At 48.2% G+C, this 23,168-nt stretch overlaps 1 protein-coding gene and 1 pseudogene across 1 annotated transcript; both read right to left on the reverse strand.

Moving 5' to 3' along the window:
- Nucleotides 1-5,368: 5,368 nt before the first annotated feature.
- Atox1 (antioxidant 1 copper chaperone) lies at nt 5,369-19,171 on the reverse strand. The gene is made up of 4 exons (XM_021177763.2): nt 19,051-19,171; nt 12,864-12,939; nt 8,467-8,635; nt 5,369-5,516 (listed from the first exon to the last, which is right to left on the reverse strand). The coding sequence occupies exons 1-3, from the start codon at nt 19,054-19,056 to the stop codon at nt 8,511-8,513; spliced, it is 207 nt and encodes a 68-aa protein (XP_021033422.1). The 5' UTR covers nt 19,057-19,171; the 3' UTR covers nt 5,369-5,516; nt 8,467-8,510.
- A 2,439-nt stretch (nt 19,172-21,610) lies between these two features.
- On the reverse strand, nt 21,611-21,819 carry LOC110304151 (annotated as a pseudogene).
- Nucleotides 21,820-23,168: the final 1,349 nt, after the last annotated feature.

The following is a 23,168-nucleotide window of genomic DNA, read 5'->3' on the forward strand; positions in this document are numbered from 1 at the left end:
CCCCGATTGGAGCTAGGAGAGCAAGAAGGCAGATGGAGGAAGCTACAGGGTTCAGTTCAGCCATGCCCAGGTCCAGGAGGCCCGAGGTGTCTGGAGTCACAGGGGGTTTGACCTGCAGCAGATGACGAGGCTGAGGTGGCACTGGGAAGGTCTCAGTCCGACCGAGGGATATGGCACTCTGAGGGTTCCAGGCCGCTCATCTCTTTGTCCTTAGGTAATATGCCTCTCCTTCCTGCCATCCTTGGACATCTCTGGCTTTCTGGCCCTCTAATTACTGGGCATGCACAGGGACCACAGCTTCTGTTTAGGCAAAACGGAAGCCATGTGGTCGCAAGCAGCTGCCTCTAGGAGGACTATTTCAAAATGAACCTGGACTGAGGGTAGAGGAGGAGCCAGGCACAGAGTGGGGTGTCAGTGATCTTGCACAGTGGAAAGATGGGGGGATGTGGTCTCAAGTGTGAGGCCCAGAAGCTGGTTCTGGTTGAATGCCTACCAGGCTGAAGACTGTGGGGTTATCTGCTTCCCCTGGAGCCCCAGTGCCAGGCTGAGGCTAGACATCGAACCCCCACCATGGCCCTCGATTCCACCCAGCTACATCAGGACCTTATAAGCTGGGGTCGGATCAGTGTAGCCCAGTCCCCCTTGGGCTCTCCCACCTTTCCTCAGCTTCCCTTATCAAAAAGGCACCCAGAAGGCTGAGCACGGTGGTACACAGTGTAATTCCAGCATTCAGAGGAGGATCAGAAGTTCAAGGTGATCGTCAATTACAAAGTGAATTCGAGGTCAGCCTGGAATACTTGAGATCCTGTCACACACACACACACAAGCAAACAAAGGCACCAGGAAAAGATAGTGCTGAGAGGCCCCTGGTCACTCAAGATGATTTGATTGGATAGTCTGATCCCCAATATCCATGGGGGACAGAAGCTGGAGAGGGTGGGAGAGAGGAGAAAGAACAGGCTCTCCTTCTGGCACTACTACAGGGAAGAGCTAAGCGAATGTCCCATGTGTCACAACTTACCAGCCCTGGGCATGAGGAAGGCTGAAGGTCAGGGTGGGCTTCACACAGGAAACTCCCTGAGCGGTATCCAGAGCGGGGTGAGTACCCCAAGCCTAGCTTCTCAGGGGCATCACACCAGCCAAGGCTGGGGGACCACTCAACAGAAGCAAGGATGCACGACCACCTCCGCTGTCCCCATTTCTGACACCCTGCCTGCTTTACTCAAAGCAGGAAGTACAGGGCTGGATGTGGCTCCTTGGTGAAGACCTTACTGATATGTGAGGGACAAGGGACGGTTAATGGTGACTGAGGGTGGGACGAGCGCTCTTTTCAGTGGTGTAGCCACTGCTAAGGCACCCACACTCCTGTAAACAACCCTTACCTGTGCCACTGCAAGCAACCTTAATGAACTCATATAGACACACTCCCACACATACACACACACTCATGCACTCACAGTCACACTTTTGCACACACACACACACACTGATGGTAAAGTTTAAAGTAGCAGATTTAAGAAACTTGACTCGTTTATATAAACGAAGTGGACACAGGGCCACCAAAAACACAGAATTCTAAAACTAGCCCTGACGGACACTCCCAAGAAATAACAGACTGGGGCTGTGTAAGAGATGGTACTAATTAAAGGAGATGCCATAAAGAGGGCAGTGGCCCAAGCAACGGACCCCTCCCACGAGGCACGAGCACAACCCTCCAGGCTCCACTCTTCCCTTCTCACAGTCTCTCTCTTAGCCACCTTCAGTTTTCCAACTGAAAGACAACATTCTCCTTTGTAGAACTGGCATCGTGAAGAATTGTGGGTAATCATCACTGTCACAGGAGCTACCACGATAACCATCTGTAGTGGGATCCAATGCCTTCTTCTGCAGAGGCTGATGACAATGGACTCACATATATAAAATAAATAAATAAATAAATAAATATTGTTTTTAAAAGGCCATCAGTCGGGACTGGAGTGATGGTTCCATGGGTAAGAGCGCTTGCTATGCAAGCATGAGGACCCAAGTTTTGATCCCAGTGCCCACATAAAGAGCCAGGTGTAAGCCTGGCAGTGGTGGCTCACGCCTTTAATCCCAGCACTTGGGAGGCAGAGGCAGGCGGATTTCTGAGTTCGAGGTCAGCCTGGTCTACAGAGTGAGTTCCAGGACAGCCAGGGCTACACAGAGAGACCCTGTCTCAAAAAACAAAAACCAAACCAAAACAAAAAGCCAGGTGTGACTGTATGCATCTGTAACCTTAGTGTTTTGGGAGGTGCAGACAGAGTAGTGCAGGCTTGCTGGAAGTAGCCTTACTTGAGGATCCCTGAGAGACTCTGTCTCAAGGGAATAAAGCACAGGGTGAAAGCAGGACACCTGCTGTTCTCTTCTGGCCTCAGGTACTCACAGTTGAACATAGAGGCAACATATGTGCACACATACACAAACAAGGCTGGGGAAGTGGTTCTGTGACGGAGCGCTTGCTTGTTTAGCATGTTCAAGGCCCTGGTGTGGTGGTTAAGACCAACAACACAAACAAGTAAAGCTGCCGTTGTTGGGTTGTGGGTGCACCAGATTGGAAAAGTCTGTTCTACATGAGCCTCCCTATGCCCTTGGGGAAACTTTGTAGAAGCATGGAGCATTTGAAAATCTAGAAACTGGGCTGGGGTTAGATTAGCATGCACAAAGTTCTAGGTTTGATCCCCACCATTGCATAAACCAAGCATGGTGGTGCATGTTTGCAGTACTAGCACTCGGGAGGTGAAGGTAGAAGGTCTGGAAATTCAAGGCCTTCTCGACTACTCAGTAGTCCAAAAATGAAATAAACAGGGGCTGGAGAAACGGCTCGCTAGTTAGGAGATCACACTGTTCTTTCAAAGGATTTGAGTTCAATTTCCAGTACCTACATCAGGTGGCTCACAACTGTAACTCCACCTTCAAGGGATTCAATGCCACTAGTTTCCAATGCAACATATCAGTAGATAGACAGACAGACAGATTGGCTTCCAAGGACACCTGCACTCATAGCAATATCCACAGACAGACATACAGACACAGACAACACACTTAAAAACACATGTTTTTTTGTGGAGAGCAGGTTTCAAGATAGGATTTCTCTGTGTATCCCTGGCTGTCCTGGAACTCACTCTATAGACTAGGCTGGCCTTGAATTTAGCGATCTGCCTGCCTCTGCCTCCTGAGTGCTGGGATTAAAGGTGTCAGCCATCATTACCTGGCTATAATACAAATCTTAAATAGCAGCAACTGAGGATATTTGAGACCATCTGCATTGCAACACCCTGTCAAGAAAAAAGAAAGTCCAAACCAAATCAAAGACTTGGGCTGGGGGGTGAGGGCTCACTGGGACTCAGTGGCTAGACACTCTAGCAGGAGTCGCCAAGCTCCAAGATCAGTAAGATACCTTGTCTTAAATGAAGAGGAGCAAGAGACTTGAAGACAGCAGACATAAGCTTGGGATGGCTTCTCTTTGGAGGTAAGCTGATCCAGGCTGCCTACTCCATTAGAACTGCCCAAGGCTTGAGTTTGTGGTGTCTTTAGGGCTAGGGACTTCTCAGGGGACAAACAGCTGCCTCTTCTACTATAGTTGGTTGGGATCATTGCATTCAGCTGAGGCCCTTAGAATTCCTTCAGAAGGACCAAATCCAAAGAACACTGCCATCTAGTGGTCAAAAAACACCTACCAGGAGACTTAGGAAGAAGCCCTGTGCTCCTAAGGGACCACAAAGGCGTTAATTGGCTCTAGACTCGTTTTGTTGGCAGTTGATTGACTGAGGGATCTTATGCAGCTCAAGTTAGCCTCAAAGTCTCTACGCAGCTGAGGATCTCTCTTGTTTTCACTGCGTCGTAGGTGTGTTTTCCCACGTTACACCAGCACTTCTCCTCAGAGTGAAAGGATGTTTTGGTTCCCAGGTTCCTTGAAGGATCTGTGATGGTCCAGATGAACAAAATCCACTCGGAGAGATGAGCTGCCTAGTCCCAGGTCATGGCTGGCCAAGGGCAGAGCTGATCTCGTCCTAGGCCCAGCAGAGTTGAGTGCCCGGCAAATGCCTAAGGGTCCACATTCAGTTCCCTTCACCCACCTTTACCACTGTCTGTAACTCTAGTTCCAAGAGGTCTAATGTCCTCCTCTGGTCTCCTCAGGTACCCAGACAAACATGGCATACACATGCAGATACACATACTTACTCATGGTGGCACATGCCACTAACCCAAGCACTTGGGAGGCAAGCGCTTCTGCGGAGTTCCAGGAACTACATAGGGATGCCCTGCCTCACAGAAACAGAGAACAATGGACGCTTTATAATCTTCCTATGCACAGCAGACAGTTGCATGGCTTTCTCCTGGCTTGGGAAAATGCAATTCTGGTTTTCAGTGTAAATGGGCAAAACACTCCACATCATTTATGAGGTGGCTCTAGTTTCCTCTTTCCAGTTCCCTGACCCCAGCCTAGGTCAAGAGGCAATGACTGTCTGGACCATCAGTTTCCCCCATGATCCAGTCAAGATGGTCTGACGCCTGAAATCTGCCCCAAAGCATCTCAGACACCAAGTGTGTCCAGCATGGCCTTGGGGTCCAACTGGGCCATCTCTAGGGTTCCTAGCTTGGCAGCAACATAATGCCTCACACATTGTTTTTTTGTTTGTTTGTTTTTTTGGAAAGCTACACAGACTTTTAAAAAGTGATGACACACACCTTTAACTCCAAAACACAGGAGCAGAGGCAGGAAGATCTGAGTTTGAGGTCAGCCTGGTTTTCAGAGCCAATCCCAGGACAGCCAGGGCTGCAGAAAGAAACTCTGTCTTTACAAAACAAGACAAAACAAACAAACAAAAAGCTACAGACTAAACACTGCCTTGCTTTGCCAAGCGGCTCTGTAAAGGCAGTGGTGATCTTTGAGGGGAGGACTTACCCTAGGTCCTCTATCTGTGATCCATGACATATGGAAACGTTAGTGAGTAGTGGATGCTGGGGGTATCTTTATTTTCTCTCTCAGTCTTTAAACCCTGAGAGGCTAAGTAAGCCAGCTGGGAGTTGCTGGAACCCAAACCTTACTGGAGTAGCCTGTCTTCACGGTGGCTTCTTATTTTTCTAACTATTTCAAAATCTCATCTCTTACATTCAACTCACTTGGTGGCTTTTCAAATACAGAGTCTACATAGTGAGAAGAGAGAAAATCACTGATCTGGCCCAATGATTCCCATTACAGAGAGGGCCGAGAGGGCAGTGGGCTGCTCAAGATCACACAGCAGAGAAGTGGCGTGTGACCTTGAGTAGGAGGTCCTAGTAGCACAGGCAAGCACAGCAGCAGCTTGAGGATGTGCAAGCAGTACCGAGAACACACACCAGACACTTCATCAACAAACGCAGCTTGACTTTATTACATGGAAGCTTGCAGGGAGCCAGCGGGGAAGGCCTGTCTGGGCAGGAACTCCATGGCTGGGCTGGACTGGACTGAGCAGTTGGTGTTCCAGATCTGCCGGGGAGACCAGATCAACAGCCTAGGAGAAAGAGAAAATAAGACAGATCAATGGCGCCACCTACTGTGAGTGGGAAACATTGCACTTCAGTCTGTTCTACAGCCTCTCTGTAACTGCCCATGGTAACTGGTATCTGCAAAGGTGAAACTTTGTATGGTTAGAGTCTGTTTTTTTTTTTTTTTTTTTTTTGGTTTTTCGAGACAGGGTTTCTCTGTGTAGCCTTGGCTGTCCTGGCACTCACTTTGTAGACCAGGCTGGCCTCNCTTGGCTGTCCTGGCACTCACTTTGTAGACCAGGCTGGCCTCGAACTCAGAAATCCGCCTGCCTCTGCCTCCCGAGTGCTGGGATTAAAGGCGTGTTACAAAGTAACCAGATGTGGAACTTTGGGTTTGGGTGAGAGGCAGGAACCGACTCTTTCCACACCGAGCTTAAACATGTTAGACACCTCCCAGACTAAAAAGTCTGAAAACTGGGCTTGGCCGACTTCTGTACTACCAACACTGGAGTTAGAAGCAGGAGGATCAGGAGTTCAAGGCCAGCTTGAGCTACATGAAATCGTTAATAATAACTTAAAAAAAAAAAAAGCCAGGTGGTGGTGGTGCCCCAGTACTCCTGAGGCAGAGGGGGTGGGGGTGGGGAATCTCTGTGAGTTTCAGGTCTACATACAGAGTGAGCTCTAGGACTAGCAGGCTGGCATTATCAGAGGAAGTAGTGCTGACGGACATGAGGTTTTTTTTCTCAGATAATGAAAATGTTCTGAAGTAGGTACCGATGTGGTTGTGTTCCACCAGGAACGCATACAATGCTTATGAATGGCAACCCATGAACACAGAAAACTACATCATGTCAACTACATTTTCACCTTGATAACGAAAGCCACGAGGAACAAGCTCGAAGGGTCTTGCCATAAGCAGGCGCCACTTTAGTTACAGAGGCTGTTCGTCCTTCCTCCCAGTCCTTCTCCAGAGACCATGCTTATCAAACACAACCCTTTTCTCAAAGTTAAACAAACCCTTTTTGTTTTTTCTTTCTTTTTTCTTTTTGGTTTGTTTGTTTGTTTGAGACAGGGCTTCTCTGTGTAGCCCTGGCTGTCCTGGGACTAACAATGTAGACCAGGCTGGCCTCGAACTCAGAGATCCACCTACCTCTCAGCTGAGATTAAAGGAGGTGTATGCCACCACCACACAGCTAAATAAAAATTTTTGGGGGTTGATGAGATGGCTCAGCGGGTAAGAGCACTGACTGCTCTTCCAAAGATTCTGAGTTCAAATCCCAGCAACCACGCGGTGGATTACAACCGCCCATAATGAGATCTGACACCTTCTTCTGGTGCATCTGAAGACAGCTACAGTGTACTTATGTATAATAATAAATAAATCTAAAAAAAAATCATTAGAATGGTGTTGGTATGCATATCATCGTCTTTGTGTGAAGGTCGGCGGACAGGTTTATTCTCGCCTTTCACCTTTAGGTGGGTTCTGGAGATCAAATGCAGGTCTCCAGGCTTGCACCCAAGGTGCCTTTACCCACTGAGCCATTTTCCTGCACCTCAAATACCTTACCTGGACGATTACCCGGGACTCACAGCTGTGATCACAGCATTTGAAGGGTTAGGGCAGAAGGATTGTTGCCTCTTCCAGATGGCCTGGGTTATACAGGGAGGCTCTACTTCAAAATGATTTTTAAAAAATAAAGAAAACCTTTACAACGAGGTCCAAAACCCAATAAGATTGTTTAGAAGAGATGGAGGCCTTGTTAAATTTACTTTTTGAGTCAGGGTCTCTCTATCTAACCTGGGTTAGCCTTGGCTTCCTGGTTCTCCTCTCCTGCCTTAGCCTCCTGTGAACTGGATCATCTTTACTTTTTAATTTGCTGGAATGTCCCATAGACACAGAACACATGGCTTAGGTTCCAAATGCTCACATTAAGGAGGATGCTCTACACAAAGGGGAGCCTCCCACCCCCAGTTGACTACAGCTGGCCTCTGCCAGGGGCCCTCATGGGTCACTTATGATAGAGTCAGCACTATTGAAACTATCATTTACACATTCACACAGACTGCCTGGCTCCTTCCCTCCTCTGCCACCCACCTTCGTGGGGCTCTGGTCAGGTCACTCACATTCACCAGGCCTCATGTTTCTCAGTTCCAAAGAGAGCACAAACCACCAAAGTGACTGCAGTAATTCATGGGTCAGACACACTGCAGAGAAAGCAAGGGTGCTGGACACAATGAGGACTGCTGGGTGGGCAGGCGACTGTCCTGCTTCCTGACGAAAGGGCACTGGCACTGGTCCACTTCCTGCCTCCCCGGGACCGGTAACGTGGAAGGAAGACAGCTTAGATGGGTCACTGACTCTGCACCAGGCTGGGCTCCAAGTGGAAGGAAAGGCAGGGTGAGCAAGAGCTCATGAAGAGGAGTGACAGAGGCTTGGGACACAGTGTGGGACACTACTGTGAAGGGACAGCCACTTCACCAAAGTAAGAGGCTCACCATTTCAGAAGAGTCACATACTCTAAACTGAAACCACGCTGACCAAGCAAGGTGCCCCTCAAATCCCATGGGAGCCTGGGAACATAACACGGCACTCTGTCTGCTCACAGGAGGCCCTCAAGACCCCCAAACTTCTCGCTTGTACTGGACAATGAGGACGTGCTTGTGACCTTTCCAGAGAGGGGCAGTGGGCTGAACATATCAGGGCACCCCCCTACCTCTCTCAAGAAGCCCAAGTTCAGTCTGAGCACCTCAAATCCAGGAACCCCAGTTGCAGTGTGCTCCAAAACTAGGCAGTGCCAGCTGGATGGTGAGAAGGTTTGGGTTTTTCTATTATGGATGCCCTCTGGGTGAATTTAGGCAAAGATTCCAAACCCCAAAGAAATTGCAATCTGAACTGCTTCTGGGCTCAAGCCTTTCAGATGAGGGACCCCAGGAGAAGCAACAGGCTTGTGCAACAATGGCTGGGACCTCACCCACCTGCCTCTTCAGTTTATATCCGGAAGGACTCGCCCAGGTCCTGGCTACTTGGGGCCAAGGTAGGAAACGGCCTTTCCTGTTTTGTTGAGGGTTGCCAGCAGGGTGTCTGAGCTGTGCTCAGAGTCGATGCAGACCTTCTTGTTGGGCAGGTCAATGTTGAACTCCACTCCTGTGGGGAAGAAGCAAACTGGGATGTGGGAGGGGGAAGCAGGACCCTTCCACTCACTGGAACAAAGAGGTTGGCCTCCTTAATATTTCTGTCACACCCAGCTTTTCTCCTGGAGTCAGGGAGCGGCGAGTTCTTTCTGTTTTAGGTACTGTGAGCGCGGCAGGCTCTGCTGCAGGCTCTTCTCTATGTGTAAGGAGTTTGGGTGATGGGGCTTGAATCCAAGGCCTCAAGTACCAGGTGCACACTCCACTCTAAACTCTTCCCTCAGCCCCGCGAGTGAGTCTCTTCTCTCCCTCTTCGCTCCCCCCAATCCTACTATCACTACCACCTCACTTTCCCACACCCACACTCACCTCCCACTTTAGCAACACAGAGCTCTCCTTCCTTCCCTTTCTTTAGAGTCTTATTTAAAAGATTTTTAAAATTATGTTTATGATTGGGCCAGTGTGTGGATATGTTCACATGAGTAGAGGTGCCCTGCAGGCCAGAGGTGTAGGGTCTGGAGTTGTAAGTGGTTGGACAGATGTGGTGCTAGGTCCTCTCCAAGAGAAGTGCGTACTCTTAACCATTAAGGCGTCTTCTCAGCCCGGAATTCACTTATTTTTTGTATGTGTTTTTCTTGCATGTATATCTGTGTACCACATGTGTGCAATGCCCATGGAGGTCAGAAGAGAGCATTGGTTTCCTTGGTTGTGAACCATCATATGGTGCTGAGAACTGGATCCAGACTTTTGCAAGAGCAGCTAGTGCTCTTATCTCTCCAACCCCTTTCTTTAAAAATCTTATTAATTTTAATAAGAACACGGGTGTGTGTTAAGTGTGAGTCTGTGTTAGCAAGTGTGAGTGAACAAGTATGTGAAAAGAATCTGTATACGAGCGTGTATGTGTGTCAGTGTGAGTGTGTGGGAGAATGAATATGTGTGAGTCAGGGAGTGTATGACTGTGTCAGTGAGCATAAGTGATCATGCATGCGAGGGAGGTAAATGAGTGAGGTACATGTGTTGGGGGTGTGCATGTGTGTGAGTGTGTGTGCATGTGTATGAGAGCGTGTGTGATAGTCAAAGACAACTTAGAGTCAGATATCTCCTTCTATGTGGGTCCTAGAATTAAACTCAAGTTTGGCAGCAAGCACCCTTTCTCACTGAGTACCTAATGCTTGTGTGCTCTGTCTGTCTGTCTCTGTGTCTCTCAACGTAGTACTGGGTCTCACATGTGTATTCTACTACTGAAGTCCTGGGGCTCCCCAGCCTTTGTGTGTGTGTGTGTGTGTGTGTGTGTGTGTGTGTGTGTGTGTGTGTGCTACTGCTACCTAGAGCATCAAACACATCCAGCAAGCACTCTGTCACTGGGCTTCATCCCCAGGTCTCTTGACACTTTTTATTTGAGGAGGTCTCACTAAGTCACCCAGAGTAGCTTTGAATTTCTCAAACTCGCCAGGAGTGGTGGCACAAGCCTTTAATCCCAGCACTTGGGAGGCAGAAGCAGGCGGATTTCTGAGTTTGAGGCCAACCTGGTCTACAGAGTGAGTTCCAGGACAGCCAGGGCTACACAGAGAAACCCTGTCTCAAAAACAAAACAAAACAAAAAAAAAAAACAAAAAAAAAGTCTCAAACTCACTCTATAGTCCAGGAAGGCCTGAGCTTGTGACTTTCCTGTCTCAACTTCCCGATTTAGTGTGATGACAGGCCTGGTTTGTTTGTTTTAGTCTTTGTTTTTGATTTTTGTTTTTCATGACAGGGTTTCTCTATGTTGCCTGTCTTGGAACTCACTCTAGACCAGGCTGGCTGGCCTTGAACTCACAGAGATCCACCTGCCTCTGCCTCTAGAATGCTGGGATTAAAGGCATATGCCAACATGCCTAACTGTCCCTTGCTCTTCAACAGCTCTCCATTCTTTCCAGGTGTCCCCACATCTGCTCACTGACTCCATCCTTCTGGGGACAGAGGATCAGGTCTGCCTGCCATTCTATAGCCAGTGCGCTAAAGCCCACCTGGCCATACCTGTGCAAAGCTACCACATTGTATATTGGAATAGAACTGTGGGGCACCAGCCTGGAACATGTGGGATGTTTACAGCCACCGCCAAACTGCCTTTCTTGTCCAACTCCTACACACACCAAGAAACGAAAACCCACAATGCCTTCCTCTAAAATGGCGTGTCAAAGAAAAGGCCTGGGTAGCTATGGTCAGGACTATTACAGGCCTTGGCTTCCTCGGCTGTCACAAAGGGGCTGCGGTTAGCCTCAGTGCTCTTTCCTGCCTAAGTCAGCCCTTAGTCCGACTACCCAGGCCCTAAGCAACTTAAAAATCCTTCGACCAACCATCTTCAACAATAGGGGCATAAGGGAGGATCTTAGTTAAGGTTTCTATTGCTGTGATAAAAAACACCATGGCCCAAAACAACCTGGGGAGGAAAGGCTTTATTTTGCTTAAACTTCCACATCACAATCCATCATGAAGGAAGGGTAGGTGAGGGTTGGACCTCCCTGGAGGCAGGAGCTGATACAGAGGCCACGAAGCAATGCTGTTTACTGGCTTGCTCCTCGTGGCTTACTCACCCTGCTTTCTTACAGCACCCAGAGCCATAAGGACAGGGTGCCACCACCCACAGCGAGCTGGGCCCTCCCACATCAATCATCAATGAAGAAAATCCACCACAGACTTGCCCACAGGCCAGTCTAATCCACACATAGGGAAAAGTTACAGTTTCCAACTTCCAAGAGGGTACTGGGAATTGAACCCAGGGTGGCTGGAAGTGCAGTCAGTGCTCCTAACCACTGAGCCATTTCTTCAGCATCCCCCATTTCAGTTCTGAAATGTCTCAGGCACATGCTGACATTCTCAGATCTTATCTAGGGAGGGCCAAACCCTGGGGAGGGAAGCCTATAGCTTTGTGGGAAGTGAGCAGCCAGGTTCTCTCCAGTGTCTCTGATTCTTATGAACAGTGCAGCTGGGCATGATGGTTCATGGCTATAATCCCAGAACTCAGGCAGTTGAGGCAGGAGGACTGGTGAAAGTTTGAAGTCTATCCTGAGCTACCCATGGTAAGATCCAGGCTAGCCAGAACTACAATGGGGAAACCCTACAGGGCTCAGAAACAAGTTCCTGACTCACTCTCACTGTGGGACTTGGGCAAGGCACTTCCCCTTGGGCATTGGCGTCATCTGTCCCGATCCACCTTGGAAAGTCCCACTCTGTATACTGACAATGTGGGAGCTGTTTCACCTCTCAGTGGTACTGCTCCCCTAGGTTTGGCTTATTTATAAGTTGTAGAAGTAGGGTCTCACTCTGTAGCTCCGGCTGGCCTCAAATCCATGGCAATGCCTTGTTTGTCTCTGCCTCCCAGGAGCTAGGATTACAGCTGTGAGCGGCCACGCCGAGCTTTGCTTTGCTTTTATAAACTTATGATTTGATTTTCTTGCAGTATTATGGGCTGGATCTAGAATGTCATATATGCCATGCAAGCACTCTCTTAAGGAGCTGCATCTCTAGCTTCTTCCGCCATTTTTATTTTGAGACAAGGTCTTCCTAAATTGCTCAGGCCAGCCTTGAACTTTTGATCCTTCTGGGTTTACAGGCATGTACCACCAGGCCTGGTTGTCTTCACTCTGCGTTGTATGTTGTCACACTGGAGATCACCAGCATACACCTAGCACCTCTAGGCTCCAGAGCTAGACAGTGTGGCCAAACACCAGCTCTGTCCTGCAGGCTCTGGGAATCCAGCAGAGTCACTGAACTCTAAACACTTCCTGTCTTCATAAAAGAAAGAGTCCCTGGCATTCAAGCAGAGGCTGATGATGGAGTCCATGACCACCAGCTATACATTGAGACCCTGAAGAAAAGGGTGCGGGAGGGGAGCGGTGAAAGAATCAACAAAACAGAGTTGTATATGGTGGCATGGTGGTACATGTTTGTAATCCCAGCATATGGAAGGCAGAGGCAGGAGGATTACCATAAATTTAGGACCAGTCTATGTGGTACGTTCTAGGACAACTAGAGCTCTGTCTCAAAAACAAGACTAAGCTGGGGGGGGGGGGGGGGGGGGGCGGGTGTTGCAGTCCAAAGGCATCCATGCCTGTGTAAGCCAGTGCACACAAGCACACACATTTCTGTTTCACTGTTAGTCCTGGCTGAGCTGCAGCAAAGCAGATCCTTCCAGGCCTCAAGCATCTGAACATGACTCCTGTGTGACAGGCTCCCCATCCCGTCTCCAGCGGACAGCCACTCACCTCCCAGCTTGTTGAGGACTCTGGAGACGGCTTCAGCACATCCCTCACAGGTCATGTCCACGGAGAACTCGTGCTTCTGCAAGAAAGAGAGATTCTGAGCTAGGCCCTTGAAGAACCCATACACTGTTGAAGGGGCTAGTCAGGAGTTGATAGGGAGCCAGAGAGAGTGGACAAATCTCACTGGAAGTGTCTGTGAGTCCAACCTAGTCAACAGGTAAGTGGGGAGGGGGACGCAGTGCTTCCATGTATCACAGGCAGTCCCAACAGAGACGATCTCCATGATGTCTTTTGCAAAGTCTGGCACATGATGAACAGGATCACCTGCAGGGCTGTGTGGGAAGCTCTTTTCCAGTTCTCCCTCGAGGTTACTGCTTTGTGAGCTGTGGACTTTGCCTCAGAACCAGGGTACCTAGCCATTAGTGACAGGCTCCATTCTTATCAGATCTGGGACCTGATTTTTTACTAGAACATTATTTTCAACATTGGAGTCACCAGGGACTCTCCACAGGCTGCTCAGCAGCCTGGACAGGGACATAGATTATGTCAGCATGCAGGTGACTCATATATGTGGCCACCACTGCTCTGATTCAAGCACCTCGTGCTCAAAGGCAGCACCTGAGTTCCAAGAAGGGGAGGGACTTCCTGGGCTCCCTGCACTGCAGGGGATGGGAAGGGACCCCAAGGTTCCTGAGGTTCTCCAACCTCTGAGCTATTACAAGTCAAAGCAGGCAAGTGCCTATGAGACTGGGCTTCAATTCAGTGCTGCACCCAAAATGCTGAGAACAGCATGAGGCACAGAGGAGGCACTAAACCCATTAGAGCGAGTCAATGGTCATTATCACTGCGAGACAATTTCTGGGTCTTTGGCTGTTTTCAGAGAGGGACTGTGCCGATCCTCCCTTCCTTCACAATCTGGAAATGAGAGCATCTGGGTCCAATACTCACAAATTGTATCCCCTCAGAGCTTAACTCATAGGGTACCAGTCCCTCCCCGGGGCTGAAGAATGGGACAAACACAGAATCTGACATGTGGCAGCCAGCCACCACCATGACCTCTACTTTCCCTGCTTCCTGATGTTTATGCCCTCGAGAGTTCATTCCATAACATTTCAGGATAAGCCTGTGTGTATTCAACATAAGGCTAAACCATCACTGCTATGTGACTAAGCTGGTCACAAGGCTGGCTTCTGCCCCTGCTCCCTTCTGGGGAGCCTCCTAATGCTGCAACCCTTTAATATATATAGTTCCTCATGTTGTAGTGACACCCAACCAAAATTATTTTGTTGCTACTTCATAACTGTAATTTTGCTACTGTTATGAATCTTAATGTAAATACATGATACAAAGGATGATATACAACCACCAAAGTGGGTGCGACCCACAGGTTGAGAACTGCTGCTCTAGAGGAAGCCAGTTGCTATGTGAAAGGACACTTTTGTATGCATCCAGAGGTCTACCTGGTGAGAAACAGAGTCTCCAAGGTCAAAGCCAAGGACTGCACCAGCCTGGGCAAGCCTCTGGCCTGCACTGTTGTTCTGTTAAGTCCTAAGCCAAGCCTACTACTCACTCTGCTCAGCCATTCCCAGGTCCTGACTCTAGGTTTGAGGATAAGTATTGAAGGGCAATAGATGGTTAATGTGTTAATAAAATTAGATTATGAGACTAAGCGCTACTAGGTGAAAGTTATTGGATTTTGATAATTACTCTTTCCCATTTCTCCCTTCATTTTGAAAAACAAGGTTTTTCAAAGTTGTCCACCCTGGGACTGTAATTCAGTGGTACATTGCTTGCCTGGCATGTATAAAGCCCTGGGTTCACTTCCCATACTGAGACAGTACATTGTTTTGCTTTAAATAGTTTCCGTGCTACTTTGTAATCTACGTGCCCCTTTATTTTAACTCTTTGAATAAGAAGCCAAGAGCTTAGAAACAGCCAGCCCAAGATCCCAACCACCAGTAATATAACTGCAGTAACAAAATAACAAACAACAAACAAACAAACAAACAAAAATAACAAGAACAAAACAATGGCTCCCCACCCCCCACCCCCCGCCCCGCCATGCTTGTTTTGTTGCTGTTGTTGCTGCTACTTTGAGAACAGGGTCTTATTATGTAGCCCAGACTAGCCTGGAACTTACGATGCTGTCCATACTGGGCCTCAAACTCTACCTTCCCGCCTCAGAAACCCAAACACTGCATAAATAGGTACCCAACAACACATCCCAGTCCAACGCCCACCTTCCCCATGAAGCTCATCAAAATATCTCTAGGACAGGCTGAGTGAGCCTCATCTGAGTGCTTGGGAGCAGAAATGTCCCTGATGAGGTAATATTCACATACACTTAATGAGCTGTCTTGGGGATAGAACGAGTCTAAACATGAATCATATTTATGTACACAGACGAAAGGTAATTTCGTGCAATGTTGTGAATGAACCATGTTTGGTCACCTTGTGGCATCAGGCCCCTGGCTAGTCTGAAACTCCATTTATGGTCACAGACACACAGAGATCTGCATGCCTCTGCCATTTCAGTACTAGGATTACTTTAGTACTTTAATCCAAGCATGTGGGAGGCAAAGGCAGGATTAAAGTCATGTATCACTATATCCAGCATATATTTTTTTAAATTATGTCTATGTGTATATGTGTGTGTGCCTTCATGAGTTTATGCATACCAGGTATGTGCAGGACTTCACAGAACTCAAAGGAGGATATAGCATCCCCTGGAACTGGAGTTAAAGCTAGCTATAAGCTGCTATGTGATGGTAGGAATATAGACATGGGCCCTCTGTAGTTCCTTTGTGAAGATTAGGAATCAGCAGTTAAGAACTCATACTGTCCTTCCAAAGGACCCAAGTTTGGATCCCCATTGGGGGAGAGAGGCTTTCTTTGTCCCCATTAGCAGGCTCACAACAGCCTGTAACTATAACTCCAGGGGGATCTGATGCCTTTTTACGAACCCCACAGGCACCCACGCTCATACCCACATACCCACACATAGACACAGGTATATGCATATAATTAAAAAAATTAAAAAGCTGGGGGTGTGGGCACATGTCTTTAATCCATGCATGCTGGAGGCAGTGGCAGGCAGATCTCCAAGTTTGAGGCCAGTCTGGTCTACAGAATGAGTTCCAGGATACACAGGAAAACCCTGTCTAAGAAGCAAAGCAAAAAATAAAAACAGGGCTAGACTGATTGGCTCAGTAGTTAAGACTGCTTGTACTCTTCCAGAGACCTGAGTTTCCTGAACCATGTTGGATGTTACAGTTACCACTGTAATTCCCACTCTCAGGGAATCTGAAGCCCTCTCACTTCTGGTCTCTGTCCACAAATGGCATGCGCACACACACACAAATAAAATTAAAGCTAAAAGATAGTACATAGCAAGTAAATTACATTTATTCACTTATTTGCATGTGGAAGTGTGTGCCAGGGATGTCAGGGGCCATGAACCTTACCAGCTGACCCATCCTGCAACCCTCATGTCCCCCTTTCTGCAGTAGTTTTCTAGCTTGAAAAGAGAAGCATTCATTTCCTTCTGCTCAGGATTCACTAAGGTGATGAGGTCATGGGTACGAAGGCCCTAGGGGGAGAGAGGCTTTCTTTGCTCCAGGCAAATCTTAGCACAGCTCCCACAAGCTACTCTCACAAGAAGCTCTGAAATGGAGTTTCAGAGGATAATTTTTGCTGCTCAAGGAGCTAAAGTCAACAGTTATCTGAGCTCCAAACTGAGGACCACAGCAGGAAAGGACTTCTTTCACAGCACAGAGGTCAGAGGCCAGGGGTCCGCTCCGGGAGGCCGATGTTCCAGCTCAGAGCTCCCTACCTCTGCCTACACATTGTGCAACTAAACATGATGACACAAAATTGGCTTAAGGGACAGGGTGATCCAGTCTTCACAAGGGTATCCCCTAAACTGCTCCACCTTCCAGGGCCACTAGACCTCAGGATCCTTTCTTTAGGTCTTGGGTTTGAGGCTCAGAGCACATACATTGTATACACAGGCCCTGGATTCAATACCTAGCACCACAAAACAAAACCTTAAGCCAGGTGTGGCAGCTCACTTCTGCAATCCCAACCCTGAGAAGCTAAGGCAGAAGGATTGCTATGAGTTTAAGAGTCATCCTGGGCTACGTATTCCCTTATAGCCAACCTGGGCTATGGTGCTGTTTGGTAACGATAACAAACAAAATGAATCCTCTTAAGTATAATATATATTAATGTTATACTACATATTGTTGTATTACTATATTATATATATTAATTACTTCAGAAAGCCAGTAAGTGGTATGATTCTTTTATAGACACTAGAACTGGAAGAGTGAGAATGGAGGGGGAGGAGGAAGGGGGAGGAGAAAGAGGAAGAGGAGGACACTATTCCTCTAGAGGACACTGAGTCTTTGAACACTGGTGTCTAGAGTCCTGTTTACTAATATCTGCATATCTCTGGTGTGCCCGACTCTCTCACACCTTGTTACACTGTCTCCTTTAATCGCTACAATGATTCAAAGAGCCAGGAAACTCATAGTCTGCCTTGTGAGAGATCAGAAGGCTGAAGCTCCCGGGTTAAGTACTGACCCGGGGAGACACAGCTCATGAGTAGGAAGGCCTAGGCTGGCGAGAGGACACAAGACTTGAACGTTTAACCAGTGAGACCCGTGTTAAATTGGAGTGGAAGCCTGCCTACCTAGTTCTACCCGACTCGACCTACCTCAACATAAGAGTCACTACTCCTTGGGGACAGATGGGTCACTAGCTGTGCTAAATATGATGATATAACTCCAGTTAATACCAACCTCAGTCCTGAAAGGTCTGTTTTCAGTCCCGATTTTACAGATGAGGAGACAAAGGCTCAGAGAGGCAGAACAACTTGCCTGAGGCTGCCCAGCTGGCAAGCCAAGGGCAAACTTTCAGGTTTCTGGGTCAAGCTTTGGTCTGCAAACCATCTTGGGTAAAACTTACTTCCCTGGCTAGATTGGAGGTAGCACTCGACCAATACCTCCCTGCACTTAGCAATTTGTCTTGATAAGGCGCCTGTTCATCTCCCATTAAATTCTGTGTCCCCAGAGGCAGACACAGAACAGAGAGGCCCTCAAGCTATTTTTTTTCTTCACTGCTGCCCTCTGAAGAGCAGCCGGGCAGCCTCCACTCTGGAATCCTAAGGTCACCAAGGAGTCTGTCACATGGACTAGCTTGACTGGCAGGATGGACTTTACCAAGGTTTTTTTTTTTTTTTTTTGGTCTGTGCTTTGTGCAGACAGGATCTGAAGACAATGGGCAGGAACCACAAGAATGACACCTGAGAGGTTTAAGGATTTGTACCAGGAAGAAGCCTCAGGTTCATTCCCAGAAGATAAGCTGCTAAAACACAGAATACTCCTGGGAGACCTCTGGGTTGAGAGGCACTGGGAGGAAAATGCTCTCCACTCCACAACTCTAGACCAGCATCTCCGGAACTCAGTTGCGATTAGAGCTTGCCCCCAAACAAGTACAACTGGTTTTGCCGAGCACTTCCCAGGTGGTCTGGCTTCATCTTGGATCCTTACCTAGCTAGCTAGCTCCCAACAATAAATGCTTTCCAGCAAGCACTGGGGTTTTTCTTCTCTTCTTGTGTAATGTGTCAAGGCCTCATGTAAGGCCTTCATTTTAACTTAAGCAATGAGACTAGAAGCCGCCATGCAAAGGAGTGGGGTGACTTCAAAGGCAAGATAAGCGCTGCTCTCGGCTCCTCAAACTCTGCTCTGAGCTTTGGGAACTCCTGGTTGGGGAAGAAAGTACCCTGTCGGCCCAGTGCTGAAGTGGAAGCAGGCCAGTGTGGGCAGGAGAGATGAACAGAGACGTGCTTCTCTGGAAACCCTGCCGGAGTATGCACGTGGAAAGGCCAGGTACCCGCATCCCTATATGGGTTCTCTGTCCTACCTCCCTGCCTCAGTTTCCCCATCATGCAGAAAAGGATGGGGCTGCCTCTCGAAGACTCTCTAGGGCGATCCGGAGGCCTGTGTTCTGCACTACACTGCTCTCTGCAGCTTTCCGGAGGGTCCCGAAGCTGGAGGACCGTGCGGAAGGTAAACTGAGAAACGACTGCAGCTCTGGCCACGGCCTGCGCCCTGACAGCAGCGTCGGGCTCGGAAACAGTGCATCCCGGCCGGAGACAGAAGTTCCCGCGAGTCGAACGACCACTTACCGGCATGACTGACGCGGCACACACGGGCAGTGGCAGCGGCGACGACGACTGGAACGCCTCTCCCGGACACCAAAGCGGCGCTTCCGGAGAGCGCTCCTGAAAGCCCCGCCCTCAGGCCAACCCATCCTTCGGCCAGGCCCCGCCCTAGGGCTGGGCTCCACTTATGCCCCGCCTCTTCCGGGGCTAGCTTCGTCAAGGCCCGGCCCTTTGAGGAAGGATCTGCTAAGTTTCCTGTCCCTTCCGGTCCAGTTAGAGCTAGGCCCTTGGGCTGGCCTCCACTTGGTTACCGTGCCTTTCCGATATGAATATTTCACTAGGCCCCGCCTCTCTTTTGGGTTAGGTCACGCCCCTCCGGACGCGGAAAGGCCAGGCTTTTTTGAGGTCAAGCTAAGGCTAACTTGTGGAGGCCAGACCTGCGCTTTCTGCTGGGTTGTTTCTGAAACAGGGCTAGGGAATGCAAGGCCAAGGCTCTGGGAATAAAAGATCTGGCATCTCCCTAAAGGGACTCTCTTGCTTACCACTCAACTCAGTCCCTAAACTACAGTGGCCTGACCTAGGGCGCCAGGCCTGTTGACCCGGATACTAACGTGGCTGAGGCAGACGATTTCTGGGTTCAAGGCTTACTGCGGCTGCAAAGTTCAAGGGCATCCTGGACTTCTTGAGACCCTTTCCTGAAAAAACATATTAAAAACAAAATCCAAATTTAAGGCACATAGTAGATAAATTCACAACTGTAATCCCAGTGCTTGAAAAGTTGAGGCAGAGCTGGGCCAGGTGGTGGTCATGCCTTCAATCCTGGCCCTCTGGAGGCAGAGGCAGGTGGATCTCTTAAGTTGAAAGCCAGCCTGGTCTACAGAGCAAGTTCCAGGGCTATGCAAAAAACAAACAAACAAATCAAAACAAAACAAAAACCCATGAGACTGCGTCCTTCCCACCCAATTATGGCAGCCCCAGTAAACCGAGTTACTGCATGGGTAACTGACACTCATGAAGAAGAATGGCTTCCTCAAGAGTGCCAGAAGGACCAACGGACTGGATCTATCTCCTCTACCAGTCATTTGTGTCCTTGAGCTGGAGGCTGAGAGGAGATCCCTAAGCTAAGTAGGCAATCTGTCATTTTGTGTGTCAGGATGTGTTCAGTCTGAAACCATGCTATAATTTGAACATAAAAGTTATAAGAAGTTGGCTAACAGGGGAAAGCCTAAGAATCTAAGACTAGCTGGATGGGGTAAGGGTGGCACACATGTGTCTATAAACAAGCATTCCCCCGACACTCTGGAGGCTGAGGCAGGGGATTCATGAATTGGAGGCCAGTCTGAGCCTCATGAGAACCTGTCTTAAATAAAATAAACTAAAATAAAATAAATGTAAGAACATAATAGGCTGGGCGATGGTGGCGCACGCCTTAATCCCAGCACTTGGGAGGCAGAGGCAAGCGGATTTCTGAGTTCGAGGCCAGCCTGGTCTACAGAGTGAGTTCCAGGACAGCCAGGGCTACACAGAGAAACCCTGTCTCGACACACCCCCCCAAAACAAACAAACAAACAAAAAACCAAACCAACCAACCAACCAACCAACCAACCAAACAACAACATCAACAAGAATTGGAAGCAGGGGGATTGCTGAAAGTTCAAAGCCAGTCTGCACTACAAAACACCATGTCCCAAGCACTAATAACCTTCACCCTGATACAAAAGTGTGATGGATGTAAGAAGATTCAACTGTCCAGAAGGTTAAGACATAAGTGTCTGAGAAACAGGTCCCCCTGCAGAACGTGCCAGGGTTCTGGCTGGGAGGCTTCTGGGAAAGCATCTGTATCCCTCTCAAAGGGAACTGATACCACTCTCTGCCTCCTTTCTCCAACTCCACATAACTTCTAGAGAACAAGGACTTCCCGTCTAGCTGTCCATGACAGAAATGTCCCAGAGGCTGATGCAAGAGCCACGGAGCCAGTGCTGAGCACTGATGGCCCCAGACTTATTCTGGGGGAAGGGAAGCCATCTTTATTTCATCTTTATTTCATCTCCTGCAGTCAACTTTCTTTCCTTGCCCCTGAGAGGCCTCACTGAGAGTCCTCGCCTGATGATGTACAGCTTGCTTCTGGCCTTAATGCACTTAGTGTTGCAATGTCACCACACACAGTTCCCTAAAATTCAAAATAGAACAAATTGGTATGTGAGGAATTGTCTGTCATTTAAAGTTTTGATAGATTGATTTAGCTCTCAGAAAAGGAAAAAGTTATTCCATCTATCTATCTATCTATCCATCCATCCATCCATCCATCCATCTATCTATCTATCTATCCATCTATCTTCGACATAGGATTTCTTTTGTATAACTCTGGCTGTTCTGGAATTCAGTCTTTAGACTAGTCTGCCCTGGGACTCAGAGATCTGCCTGCCTCTGCCTCCTGGGTGATGGGATTAAAGGCGTGAGCCACCACTGCCACCCGTGTAAGGTTTTAATTTTAAATTTAAAAAATATTTTTCCAGGTTCATAATTTCTTGTACAAATTGAGTTTTACATGGTGGATTCACATCAGCTCCTTCAGGTATGGGACTTAACAGATGAGGTCAGACATTTCCAAATCCATTTCTCTTGCTTTCACAGCTGGAGTTGTTTTAGGCCTTAACTTGAAGTATAAGACCAACAAAGCAATGCCTCCATATATGGCCGGGACACAATTTATTCTACCTGTGAGGGTGAGAGAGTTGAAATACTTTTAATACCGGTGAACTGGAACTGGCTATCACTTTCTGGACCAGCCATGACACCCAAATCACAAACTCTACAGCTGATGTCCTTTGACAAACCCAGCAACCAGTTCGGTGTGACCAGAAGACAAATCTTCCCTGCCCGAGAATGACAGGGCACAGTGACTCTTAAAAAATAATTTTTAAAAAATTGTAGGGGCTGGAGAGATGGCTCAGTGGTTAAGAGCACTGGCTGTTCTTCCAGAGGTCCTGAGTTCAAAACTGGTTCACAACCATCTGTAATGGGATCCAATGTCCTCTTCTGGTGTGTCTGAAGACAGCTACAGTGTATTCATATAAATAAAATAAATAAACTTTTTAAAAAAGCCATAAAAAATTGTAAATATTATTGTGTGTGTTACACATTGGTTAGCCATGGTGGTGTGTGCCTGGAGGTCAGAGGACAGCTTGTATGAGTGGCTTCTCTCGTGTGATGGGTGCCTGGGATCAAACCTTTAGACTGTGGAAAGAGCTCTTGTTGTCCTGGTTTATTTTACTATTTTTTTTGTTCTTTTTCTTTTCTTTCACTTAGTCAGTTAATTAATTTTTGAGACAAGATCTTGCTATGTAGCTCAAGATGGGCTCAAACTCCTAACCCCAGGCCTAAAGTGAAGATACACACCTTTAATCTCATCATTGAGGAGGCAGAGGTCTCCAATGAATTCAACACCAGCATGTCCAAGCCCGTCAAGGCTACATGGTAAGATCTTGTCCCAAAACAACAAAAAGATTTATAGTATGGGCCCAGGTGACGGCAACAATCTGAGATTCATCCTCAGGCCCCGAATGGTAGGATGAGAGAACAGGTGCTGTCTTGTTGTCCTCTGACCTCTGCAGGCAGGTCATGATGTGAGCGCATTCACGAGCGGAACACGGCGGTCCGCGCCCATTATCCTAACAGTTGGAAGGTGAAGACGGGAGGGTCAGTGATGTGTTTGAATGGCGGGTCGAGATTAGGCCAAGATAGTTCCACGTGGAAGAGGTTTTATTGGGAGGGAGACAAGATGGCAGCAGAAAGAGAAGAGGGGAGGAGGGGGAAGAGAAACGGGGGGGGGGGGGGGGGGGGGGGAGGCGGTGTTCTCCTTATTTATATGGAAAATGACATAAAGGTAGGTAAACCAAGTGGATTCTGGGAATATGCTGCAGGTCACGCTGTCGCCTATGTGATTTCATAGGTTTGGGAGGTCCTGATGCCAACAGTCAGAAGTTAATGGCCAGACTGTTTGACCCTGACTCAAACAAAACAGCAAAAAAATTAAACAGAAAAAAAAAAATCAGCTGGGCATGGTGGCGCACGCCTTTAATCCCAGCACTTGGGAGGCAGAGGCAGGCGGATTTCTGAGTTCGAGGCCAGCCTGGTCTACA

The sequence above is a fragment of the Mus caroli genome, chromosome 11 (assembly GCF_900094665.2).
Source record: "Mus caroli chromosome 11, CAROLI_EIJ_v1.1, whole genome shotgun sequence".
In the NCBI taxonomy this organism is placed as follows: Eukaryota; Metazoa; Chordata; class Mammalia; order Rodentia; family Muridae; genus Mus; species Mus caroli.

Bases quoted from the DNA above. Each gene is read 5' to 3' on its own strand.
- Atox1 (XM_021177763.2), bottom strand. The intron at 8,636-12,863 runs GTGAGTGGCTGT...TCTTCCCCACAG, and splicing joins AGTCCTCAACAAGCTGGGAG to GAGTGGAGTTCAACATTGAC.